Below are 13,379 nucleotides of genomic sequence, written 5' to 3' on the forward strand. Positions count from 1 at the left end.
GTAAAGGTGAACAACCCCTTTAAAAATGGGGCCTAAGACTAATGATGAGGATTCCAGTGATTGATCTGTACACTGAGCCTTTTACACTGTAAGCTTATGGGCTAGATGTAGCCCCCTGGGCAATTTGCGGTGCCCCCCAGCCTGTTGATTATTTGAAAGCAGTTCAAGCAACAGATAAGTGCAATGCTACCTACCAAGCTTCCGGCATTAATAAAGTGTAGCTTATGTTTAGCCCGTCAGCTAGCGCTACTGAGGATTCTGGGAAGTGTTGCCTACAACAATAGTCAGTTATTCCAATAATAGTAGCATTGAGACCTTTGCGCCCTTTCTAAGATTAATAAATGTGGCTTTTCATTGCACATAAAGTAAAAGACTGTGGGGAGTTGGAGTTGGATAATCACTTGAGAGTCATAGGCTGCAGGTCCAGACTGAGAATTAGAATGGGTCCTGGCATTTTAGGTACACAAAGACCCAAACAGCCCCCTACCAGCCCAATAAATAGCGACTATAGTCTATGGCATCTTGCAGCAGCCCCTCTGGCATTTGCCAGAACCCACAAATTGCCAGTCCGGGTATGATAGGTGAGACATCACTGGGTTTATTATATAGTGAATAAAGTACCCCCTATTGTAAAATATAAGGATATTATAAGTTACTGAGGAGTTTCATGACCATATAAAAACACGAGGCCGAAGGCCGAGTGTTTTTATACAGGTCATGGAACTCCGATGTAACTTCTAATATCCTCATATTTTGCAACTGGGGGTACTTTATTTATTATAATACACAAGTTTCAGTGAGTCATGTGACAGAAATGACATCAGAACTCACCGTTTATAACTGATGACATCAGAACTCACCGTTTATAAGGGTATAATTTACAGGATATTCAAGGCTTTTGTGTATTATAACTGTATTAATGTTTCCATCCCTGCCGGTGCTATAGGCACTAGTGGCTGGGCTGTAACAGCAACTGATGAAGAAACCAGCTTTGCAAGAGTTAAATGTAACATGGCCCCAAAAAATGGCCAGTGGTTGTTTTTGTACAAAAATAGATTATCCAAGGAATGTGATACTGATTCTATCTGACATAAAGAGATTAACTCTGTGTGCGTGGGAGGTTTTAGAGCCAGCAATCCATTGTCGTGTGCCTCCAGTTGCTGTAGGACTACAATTACCAGCAGCCACAATACAACCACAATTCCCAGCAGCCACAGTACAACTACAATTCCCAGCAGCCACAGTACAACTACAATTCCCAGCAGCCACAGTACAACTACAATTCCCAGCAGCCACAGTACAACTACAATTCCCAGCAGCCACAGTACAACTACAATTCCCAGCAGCCACTGTAGGACTACAATTCCAGGAAGCTGCTCAGAGACCTTGGTTGACCATTAGCAGGAGACTTTGATCCCTGTGTTATGTCTCTGCCAGAAAAGCTGGTCAGTTGTTGGAAACGGGAAGCTTGTGGCTACAGATCACCCATGGGAAGGTCATGGACTGCAGGGATCTTGGCTGTTTAGTGGAGTGTATAGTTCTTAATTGTGCTCAGAACAGAACAGAGCTCTGCCAGTCTCTCAGTTCATATGTGGAGGGACTGTGGAGGTTTGACGCCCCCCCCCCCAAGTCCCAGCATCCTTCAGCAGCTGACAGTCGGTTATGGCTGATGCTGGGATTTGTAGATCAGGATCATGGGTAGGGCTGTAGGTACCCCAGAACTATTTTAGCACTGAGTTAGCCATGCCGAGCCATATGCCACAATGATTTCTAGCCAACAAGCAAGGATAACTGGGGGCAGATTATGTGCCTATAGGGGCCATTTATTATTAGTTGTCAATAATAATTTTTAAAACAATTATTACAACTGTCCTGGCATGGTTAAATCTTCACATCTGTGTTAAAGCATCAGGGCAGTCACCCTTTATGTGTGAGATTTTAAATCTTTACAACAGAGAATTCAGTTCACCGAAACATGCACCCTTTTCACTGAATAGGACCTTTATTGTTAACCCCTCACTTACATCACTGCAGTGTGTTTGTGTGTTTTACATTATTGATACATGATACATATGGTCCAATGTGAAGTATATTATATGTACAGCATGTGTCGGATCAGGGGTAATACAGTATGTATATATTATATATTATAAGCTGTATGTACAGTATGTGTAGGGACAGGTGCGGTGTATTAAGTACAGTATATATATATATATATATATACGTATATATGTGCAGTATGTGTAGAGTCAGGTGTGATACAGTGTATATATAGATGATAGTACAGTGTATATATAGATGATAGTACAGTGTATATAGAGATGATAGTACAGTGTATATAGAGATGATAGTACAGAGTATATATAGAGATAATAGTACAGTGTATATATAGATGATAGTACAGTGTATATATATAGATGATAGTACATCGTATACAGTATAGATATGATAGTACACAGTATATATAGAGATGATAGTACAGTGTATATAGAGATGATAGTACAGTGCAGGGGCGTAACTATAGAGGAAGCAGACCCTGCAATTGCAGGGGGGCCCAGGAGTGTAGGGGGCCTAGTGAGACCCTAATTAATGAGCAATTTTAATATATCTTGGTAAAATAGGCCAACTTATAAATATTTTGGGCCCCTGAAATTGAATTTGCTATGGGGCCCAGTAACAACTAGTACAGTGTATATATAGATGATAGTACAATGTATATATAGATGATAGTACAGTGTATATAGAGATGATAGTACAGTGTATATATAGATGATAGTACAGTGTATATATAGATGATAGTACAGTGTATATAGAGATGATAGTACAGTGTATATATAGATGATAGTACAGTGTATATAGAGATGATAGTACAGTGTATATATAGATGATAGTACAGTGTATATAGAGATGATAGTACAGTGTATATATAGATGATAGTACAGTGTATATAGAGATGATAGTACAATATATATATAGATGATAGTACAGTGTATATAGAGATGATAGTACAGTGTATATATAGATGATAGTACAGTGTATATATAGATGATAGTACAGTGTATATAGAGATGATAGTACAGTGTATATAGAGATGATAGTACAGTGTATTATAGAGATGATTAGTACAGTGTATATAGAGATGATAGTACAGTGTATATAGAGATGATAGTAACAGTGTATATAGAGATGATAGTACAGAGTATATATAGCAGTATTAGATGATAGTACAGTGTATATAGAGATGATAGTACAGTGTATATAGAGATTGATAGTACCAGTGTATATAGAGATGATAGTACAGTGTATATAGAGATGATAGTACAGTGTATATAGAGATGATAGTACAGTGTATTATAGAGATGATAGTACAGTGTATATAGAGATGATAGTACAGTGTATATAGATGATAGTAAGTGTATATAGAGATGATAGTACAGTGTATATAGAATGAAGTACAGTGTATATAGAGATGATAGTACAGTGTATATAGAGATGATAGTACAGGTATATAGAGATGATAGTACAGTGTATATAGAGATGATAGTACAGTGTATATAGAGATGATAGTACAGTGTATATAGAGATGATAGTACAGTGTATATAGAGATGATAGTACAGTGTATATAGAAGATGATAGTACAGTGTATATAGAGATGATAGTACAGTGTATATAGAAATGATAGTACAGTGTATATAGAGATGATAGTACAGTGTATATAGAAATGATAGTACAGTGTATATAGAGATGATAGTACAGTGTATATAGAGATGATAGTACAGTGTATATAGAGATGATAGTACAGTGTATATAGAGATGATAGTACAGTGTATATAGAGATGATAGTACAGTGTATATAGAGATGATAGTACAGTGTATATAGAGATGATAGTACAGTGTATATAGAGATGATAGTACAGTGTATATAGAGATGATAGTACAGTGTATATAGAGATGATAGTACAGTGTATATAGAGATTGATAGTACAGTGTATATAGAGATGATAGTACAGTGTATATATAGATGATAGTACAGTGTATATAGAGATGATAGTACAGTGTATATAGAGATGATAGTACAGTGTATATATAGATGATAGTACAGTGTATATAGAGATGATAGTACAGTGTATATATAGATGATAGTACAGTGTATATAGAGATGATAGTACAGTGTATATAGAGATGATAGTACAGTGTATATAGAAATGATAGTACAGTGTATATAGAGATGATAGTACAGTGTATATAGAAATGATAGTACAGTGTATATAGAGATGATAGTACAGTGTATATAGAGATGATAGTACAGTGTATATAGAGATGATAGTACAGTGTATATAGAGATGATAGTACAGTGTATATAGAAATGATAGTACAGTGTATATAGAGATGATAGTACAGTGTATATAGAAATGATAGTACAGTGTATATAGAGATGATAGTACAGTGTATATAGAGATGATAGTACAGTGTATATATAGATGATAGTACAGTGTATATAGAGATGATAGTACAGTGTATATAGAGATGATAGTACAGTGTATATACAGATATAAATGCTGTATGTGCAGTTAGTGAGTAGTGTAGTGCAGAGGCTTGGGGGGCAGGTACAGTATGTGTTGGCCCCTCCCCACAGGGGCCCGTCTCTCTGCCATTGGATCTCCGGGATGGGACGCTGCTCTCTCTCTCTCTCCATCATCCCAAGTGAGACTCGGAGGAGGGCAGCAGGCAGCTGTGCGGTGATCCCTTACGCCAGTACCAGTATCAGTATCAGCATCAGCAGCGGAGGAGGCCGTGTTAGTGCGAGAGTTGCAGCAGCGGAGGCTCCGGGAGACATGAGCAGCTCCTCCTCCCGCCCGGGCAGGGGATGCCCAGCACCCAGCTCGCTGCTTCTTCCCTTCCTCGGCACCGGCAGGAGAAAGGCGCCCGGCTGCTAATGATGCCTTCCCGGTGCAGCCCGTGCCCAGCCCACGAGACATGCGCCCCGCTGCTGCTGCCAGTGCCAGGGATTCTCTAGTCGGAAGGCAACATGCAGTTCGAGACGCTGCGCCAATTTTGCAACACGGTCCTGTCGCATTTCCACGAAGCTTTCCCCACTCCGCCGAACATACTGCAGAATGATCTGTTCGGGCAGCAGCCAGGGAACAGCCCCAGGTGAGTGGCCCCCGCCGGCTCCTCTTCTCTCTCTCTATATCTATATATATCTATATATACTGTTACTCAAGGGCACTCCAGCTGCTGCTGCTGCACCTCTACAACTGGCTGCCACAGGGGATGCTGGGAGCTGTAGTCCTGCACTTGCTGTAGTGCTATAGGATTCCTTTCCTTTTGTCTCTTTCATTGTATTTCTTATGGGATGAAGGGATATCACATGTTGTAACATTACACACATGCAGTCTTTCCTATGGGCTCTGCAAGGGAAGGACACATGAAACTGTCATGTATAGAAACCCAGCAGCTCAGGCTGTATCAACACTCAAGACTTGCCTCTCCATCATCTTAAACCTGTGGATCCCCAGCTGATCTGACAGGGGGCGGCTAGTGTTGTACATCGCTGCGGAATGCGTTGGCGATTTATAGATGAAGCATTTTGTAACCCAGAGTGGGGGGAGTGCAATTCAAGCACGTGGATATTATATATATATATAGAAGAGCAGGGGCAGCCATTCATGCATGCACCCCAATAAGGAAGCAGCCCTTCCTTTGCTACTGTATACTTTTCTACTGTTACAGGAAGATTGATTATGTGCACCCAAGGGTGTCCTTCCTCCATCTATCAATCCCCATTAATAACAAGCAGCCAGGGATGTGTTGCAGAGGGAGCAGGCAGGGGATTGGGAGATCTGCTTTACCTTCCATGCACCCCCATAGGCTTGACAGCAGTGCAGCCCTCATTAATAGTAATGAGAGTATATATATATATATATTCATGTACTCCAGTTAAATTATTTCCATGTTTATTCAACATTCATGGTGCATAATTTGAGCATCAACGTTTCAGGTTCAGCATGAACCTTTCTCGAACTACCATATTAAAAAAAAATTGCATAATATATATATATATATATATATATATATATATATATATATAAAGTACCCCCTATTGTAAAATATAAGGATATTATAAGTCACTGAGGAATTCCATGACCATATAAAAGCACGACGCCGAGGATACTTCTAATTTCCTCATATTTTACAACAAGGGGTACTTTATTTATTTTAATACACAAGTTTCAGTGAGTCATGTGACAAAAATGACATCACTACTCACCGTTTATAACTGTTTATACATAACTACTCACCGTTTATAAGGATATAATTTACAGGATATTCATGGCTCTTGTGTATTTTTTTATATATATATATATATATATATATATATATATATATATATATATATATATATATATATATATATATTTATATTTATATTTATACAGTCCATGAGGTAGCCAGCACTCTCGATAAATTGTTTCAATTGCCTGGGTGCAGTATCAATAATTTCAATTTAAATCCACTAAAACAGATACGCACTCACAGGTTTTAAAAATTATAAAAGGTTTTATTGTTTAAATGCGAAACTAACGTTTCACTTTGAGAAAGGCCTCGGAGGAGGCCTAAACGTTAGTCTCGCATTTAAACAATAAAACCTTTTATAATTTTTTAAGACCTGTGAGTGCAGATCTGTTTTAGTGGATATATATATATTTATATATAATATCTTGTAAAGCAAGGCACTTGCAGGACTTTAAAATATGGCGAAAAAGAGATAACGTTTATTATTATTATTAAATAGTATTATTTATTTATATTGATTTCACACTCATCAGGAATTAATGCAAAATAAAATTATTTGATTCCGTGTATAATCCTGCAAAGGGGGTTGGTTATGATTGTGCACCAAATCAAATAAAAAAAAAAAAAAAACTTTTATTTTGCGTCACTTCTAATGATGAGGGTCCCAGCAAATGCACTTTCTATACTTCTGTAGATAAAATATGTGCCCTATAGTCCTATTGCAGCAATGGCTGCCCTCATAGTTACGCTGCAGCTTATTTCTATAAAATGTAGTAGTGTTTCTGAAGCAGATACACAGTTTTTACTATTGCAGGGTAACAGTACGTTGTGTTTCAATGCGTGTAGAGCCCTTTCATTTTCTGTTGTCATTGGTCCTTTAAGTGGTTGAGAAACTGCAACTCCCAGCATCCACGCGCGATAGGACCTGTAGTTGATAGGAGGAGCTAGAAGGTGGTCGTCTCTGCGGTAGATGCGGATATACAGACAAAATTATTTCATAGCTTTGGGGGAAGGGCTGTTATTTAACAGGTCACTGAAAAAGATGGATTTAAAGCTTGATTTGACCATTATAGTTTATTAAAAAAAATAATAAACAAATATATATTATATATATATGTATATATTTTCAATCTCAAGCAGCCGCACTCTGATCTGGAATGGCCCCCAGAGCCTCACTTAATTGGAGCAGATGTAAATAACTGGGGCCATTCCCAGAAGAGACAAGACACATTATATAAAAAATGTGCATGATCATTTATCAGGTCCAGCTCTCCAGAAACCCTCCTAGAAATGTGCTGAATAGGCTCCTGAATAGCGAGCGTCAGTACCTGAGTAATAATAGGGAGTAGGAATGAAGTGTCAGTATAAATAATGAGAGAAAGATACACATATGATTTCCTACAGGGAATCCATCTCTCTCGCTAATGGTAGCTCCAAAAATTAGCCAAAATCTATTTCTGGTAGCAGGAAAGATATATGGTCCATCGGAAATAGGGGTCGTTAATATATTTTCGAGGATCTTTGGATGAATTTGGGTTTTGTTCTGAAAGTAATCAGCCCCCCTGTATTATGAATCCAAATGGAAACTCCTCCATTGGCTTTAGTGTTCCAACGCAGGATACATAAACTAGACCGAATGTGATACAATGGGGGCACTGTTCCATTGAGCAGCCAATCAACCCGCTTGCTGTCAGAAAGCTGCCTGCTGATTGGCTGCTAGATCTGCATGCTTTGCATTTACTCTGCCTTCCTTGTTTTTAAGAATGACTTATGTTGAGTTTATTCTCACTTACTTGACCTAATAATTAGGCAGCCATGTGTTATTTTGTGCATGGGATCTGCATTTATATGAATGGGTGGGAGTCCTGCATGGAATCAATTTTTGAAACCCGCAACCCGCATTTATACCCACAACTGCCTAATCTGCAACTTGATCTGGGACCTGGTGACCACCAATAAACTGTCAGCGGGGCAGAAAAATTTTAAGGCAGTAATATATGGATAATATAGACACAAGAACTATAGATGAGACCTATAACCCGTCCCACCTACCAGCATATAAACTCTCATCTGAAAATGCTACCTGCAGGTACCTGACCCGCTGCAGGACTCTAGTGAAAGCTGCTATATGGCTTGCCTTTGCAGCAGCCTTGTTATCTGGATAAGGGAACTTTCTATAATTTGGATCTCCATGCTTTAACAGGGGCGTTCACCTTTAAATTGACTTTTAGTATGTTATAGAATGGCCAATTGTAAGCAACTTTTCAAATGGTCTTTATTAATTATTTTTTATAGTTTTTTAATTATTTGCCTTTTCTGTCTCTTTCCAGCTTTCAAAGGTGGGGAGGGTCACTGCCCCCATCTAAAAAACAAATACCCTAGAAAGGCTAAACATGTATTGTTATTGTTACTTTTTTTATTACTCATTTTTCTATTTAGGCCTCTCCTATTCATATTCCAGTCTACTATTCAAATCAATGCATGGTTGATAGGGTCCATTGAACCCTATCAACCAGCTTGCTGAATTTGCAAACTGGAGAGCTGCTGAATAAAAAAGCCAAATAACTCAATGTTGCAAATTGTCACATAATATCAATCTCTACATTGTCTCAAAAGTGAACAACCCCTTTTTAGTCTGCTCAAAAATGATTTAAACAGTAAATTAACCCAGTAGGATTGTTTTCCTCCAATAAGGATTAATTATATCTTAGTTGGAATCAAGTTCAAGGTACTGTTTTATTATTACAGAGGAAAAAGGAAATTGTTTTTAAAAATGGGAATTATTTGATTTTGATGGACTCTACTTAAGGAGACCTTGCAGTAGTTTGGAGCTTTCTCTAGGACTGAATCTGTCTCTGTTTTCTATGGATCAGCACAATTGTGTGTGTGGGCCAGACTGATTGGTGCGGTATGATCAGGCCCGGATTTAGGGAAAGGCCCCCTAGGCCCGGGCCTAGGGCGGCAAGATGTTAGGGGCGGCAAGAAGGCGCCCCCTAACATCTTGTGTAAGTCGGCTGCTCCTGATAGATCCGGCTGGCTTTAGGACCGCTCCTCCAGCCTATCTCCCGCTGTGGCTCCGCCCCCTCCCACTCCTCTCTGTGCTCATGCTGCTGCTGCCTCTGCTGTGCTGCGTGTGTCCCAGCAAGGTGATATGGTCCTGGTATGTACATTTAATATTTCCCCTGCAGATCTGCTGTATATCGGCCATGTAGAGAAATATGTCATAGTCAACTTGCAGATTTGCTGGAGGTGCAGAATCACAAGTGTTCTAACTTCTAAACCTGTTACAGATTTTTTATGTCCCTTTCCTGCTTCCTACAAAATGAAAACCATTTCAGTTCTTGTATTATAAGGGATAATGTACCCCCTACTGTAAATGATAAGGATATTAGAAGTCACTGAGGGGTTCTATGGCCATATAAAGGCACAAGGCTGCAGGCTGAGTTATACAGGGAACTCTGAGTATCACTTATGTATTATAATGGATAATGTACCCCCTACTGTAAATGATGAGGATATTAGAAGTTACTGACGGGGTTGTTCTGTGACCATATAAAGGCACAAGGCTGCAGGCTGAGTTATACAGGGAACTCGGAGTATCATCATGTATTATAAGGGATAATGTACCCCCTACTGTAAATGATAAGGATATTAGAAGTCACTGAGGGGTCCAGTAACCATATAAAGGCACAAGGCGGCAGGCTAAGTTATACAGGGAACTCTGAGTATCACTCATGTATTATAAGGGATAATGTACCCCCTACTGTAAATGATACGGATATTAGAAGTCACTGAGGGGTTGTTCTGTGACCATATAAAGGCACAAGGCTGCAGGCTGAGTTATACAGGGAACTCGGAGTATCACTCATGTATTATAAGGGATAATGTACCCCCTACTGTAAATGATAAGGATATTAGAAGTCACTGAGGGGTTGTTCTGTGACCATATAAAGGCACAAGGCTGCAGGCTGAGTTATACAGGGAACTCGAAGTATCACTCATGTATTATAAGGGATAATGTACCCCCTACTGTAAATGATAAGGATATTAGGAGTCACTGAGGGGTTGTTCTGTGACCATATAAAGGCACAAGGCTGCAGGCTGAGTTATACAGGGAACTCGGAGTATCACTCATGTATTATAAGGGATAATGTCTGATGAGAAATAGGAATTACAAAGATTATGATGCTGCCAAGATTTGACTTTTTTATTTTATAATAAATATTTAACTGATGCTGCGGCTGCCCACTGTAGCACAATTGACAAACTTATCAAAACAAGGGACACATCTCTCTCTGCATCTATGTATAAAAAGGTGTCTATATATAGAGAATATATATAGATTTATCTCAAACAAGCCTAACTGCTAGTTGATCCATCTGATCCACTTTTGCATAAATGTCCTGATTGGAAAAAGATTCACATCCAGAAAATGCGTGCGGGGTGGGGGGGGGCGGCACAGTAGCTGGGCCTAGGGGGCAAGGAGGGTAAATCCGGCCCTGGGTATGATTACCTTGCTTGTTTGGGTCAGTTTTAAACAATATGACTGTTTTGGCCGTAGGCCATAGATTCACAGGACAATGCTTGTCTGGATTTTTTAAGGAATACCTTAAAGGAGAACTAAACCCTTGGCTAAAAATGTCATTTTATATACTGAACTTATTGCACCAACCTAAAGTGTCAGCTTGTCAAAAGCAGCAATGATCCAGGACTTCAAACTTGTCACAGGGGGTCACCATCTTGGAAAGTGTCTGTGACACTCACATGCTCAGTGGGCTCTGAGCAGCTGTTGAGAAGCTAAGCTTAGGGCTCGTCACTAATTATCCAGCAGAAAATGAGGTTGGTCTGTAATATAAGCTGATGCTACAGGGCTGATTATTACATTCTGATGCTAGTTGTACTGGTTTCTGTGCTGCCATGTAGTAATTATCTGTATTAATTACTAATCAGCCTTATATTGTGACATTTCTATTCTATGTGTACTGTATATTGTGAGTGGGTCCCTAAGCTCAGTAAGTGACAGCAGCACAGAGCATGTGCAGTGAATCATCAGAAAAGAAGATGGGGAGCTACTGGGGCATCTTTGGAGACACAGATCTTTACTGCTAAATGGCTGTGGTTGCCTTGGGCTGGTACAGAAGCCCAAAATGTACAACATTTCTAACTACTTATTTAGTTAGGCTTTAGTTCTCCTTTAAGGATGCTGGGCCGGAACTAGGGCTAGGCAGACGAGGCCTGTGCTAAGGGAGCGTGAGAGATTTGTTGTCTTCAATGGTGACATGGAGGGGGCATGAAGGGTGAAGGCTTTCCTTGAACAAACATGATATGGAAGCATCTTTCAGCTATAAGTGCACTCTGTTGTTTTTGGCACCCTGCCTTCCCATTATCATCTATAGACTGTCTAGTGTATGGTCATATGTACGATACTTAACCCTTGCCCCCTACTATTTGACATTTATACTTATACAGGTATGGGATCCGTTATCCTGAAACTCATTATCCAGAAAGCACCGAATTTACGGAAAGGCATTATAGACTACATTATAATCAAATAATCCAACTTTTTAAAGATGTTCTACTTTTTCTCTGTATTATTTAATACGTCCTTTGTACTTGATCCCAACTAAGATATAATTAATCCTTATTGGAAGCAGAACCAGCCTATTGGGTCTATTTAATGTTTACATGATTTTCTATTGTACTTTAGGTATGAAGATCCAAATTACGGAAAGATCCATTATCCGGAAAACCCCAGGTCCCGAGCATTCTGGATAACAGGTCCCATACCTGTATACTGAAATTGCTGGACCCTACCATCACTCCACTGAGTTTTGATTGCTGTGTGCCCTCAGTCTTACCCATACAGGTGTTGGATCTGTTATTCGGAAATCCCCGCTATCCAGAAATTACCTAAATGCTGAATTACCTAAAGGCCGACTCCGTTTTATCCAGATAATCCAAATTTTAAAAAATTATTTATTTTTCCATTGTAATAATAAAGCAGTAGCTTCTACTTGATCCAAACTAAAATATAATTAATCCCTATTGGAAGCAAAATCAGCCTATTGGGTTTATTTAATGCTTACATGCTTTTCTAATAGACTTAAGGTATGAAGATCCAAGTTACAGAAAGATCCGTCATCCGGAAAACGCCAGGTCCCGAGCATTCTGAAATACAAGTCTCATACCTTATATACATTTTATAGCACCAGCAGAGGGTTTTGTGTCTCAGTGCTGAATCATCAGTTGTCAGCACGAGACTGTGTTGTACTTGTACAGCATTGATGCCATTCCTTTTGTCTTACCACTAAAAACCCCAATATAATGAGGCAAGACACAAGCTTTCTGCTGTGCGTTTTTGTTCCTCCCACCTGCCCCTCTGTCTGCCAGCCCATGCGCTGCACTTAAACATTATTAATTGGGAAGGCCACCCATGTTGGATTGCCAGGGAGAGAATATCCATTGATTTTTATATCTCCTCTCACAGTAGATTTATATCATTGAAGCCGAGCTGGGAAGGCTACTGCAGAACTCAGATTTGCTGAGTGTGATCTTAGCCATCAACATTCTGTGATCTCCGGCACTTGATATACGGCTCCTTCTGTGCGCCGGGGCTGTTAACAGACTTTATACCGGCAGATTGCACGTCGGGTAAATATTCCTCTTGCAATGTGGCGTTCATATTTTTTAGGTTAAAGGAGAAGGAAAGGCATAGTACACTTAGGGGTGCTAAATGTAAGGCATCCCCAAGTGATTGTAGTTATTACTTACCTGAAACCCCAGGCCGGTGCTCCTATCAGCAGAAAAATGCACAGGCCCAGGGTTTTTCCAGCAAGCACCACAGAGCGATCTTCTTCCGTCTTCCTCCTTCGCGTGGCTGCCGAACTTTAATGAAAAAGTCAGCTATTTTGTTAAATTGCGCATGTGTTTTCCCTGGGAAATTTAAAGAAAGAAGAAGATGGAAGAGGATCGCTCCATGGTGCTCACTGGTATAACCCCGGGCCAGTGCAGTTTTCTGCTGATAGGAGCACCAGCCCAGGGTTTGAGGTAAGTCAAAACAATCTCTTGGGGGTGCCTAACA

At 39.7% G+C, this 13,379-nt stretch overlaps 1 protein-coding gene across 19 annotated transcripts in view; it reads left to right on the forward strand.

The window, feature by feature from the left end:
* The window catches only part of LOC108719375 (regulating synaptic membrane exocytosis protein 2), a 360,080-nt gene that overhangs the window by 97,630 nt on the left and 249,071 nt on the right, over window positions 1-13,379 (forward strand). For 3 of the 19 annotated variants that reach the window (XM_041566602.1, XM_041566603.1, XM_041566607.1), the window contains exon 1: window positions 4,717-5,155. The exons of 11 other annotated variants lie outside the window; for them this stretch is intronic. In XM_041566602.1, the coding sequence (XP_041422536.1) occupies window positions 5,031-5,155 (125 nt within the window). In that variant the 5' untranslated portion in view covers window positions 4,717-5,030. Of the gene's footprint in view, window positions 1-4,708; window positions 5,156-13,379 lie in introns of those variants that run through there. 5 more of the 19 variants (XM_041566598.1, XM_041566599.1, XM_041566595.1 and 2 more) reach the window with 4 other exon arrangements.

The sequence above is a fragment of the Xenopus laevis genome, chromosome 6L, assembly GCF_017654675.1.
Source record: "Xenopus laevis strain J_2021 chromosome 6L, Xenopus_laevis_v10.1, whole genome shotgun sequence".
NCBI classification, from domain to species: Eukaryota; Metazoa; Chordata; class Amphibia; order Anura; family Pipidae; genus Xenopus; species Xenopus laevis.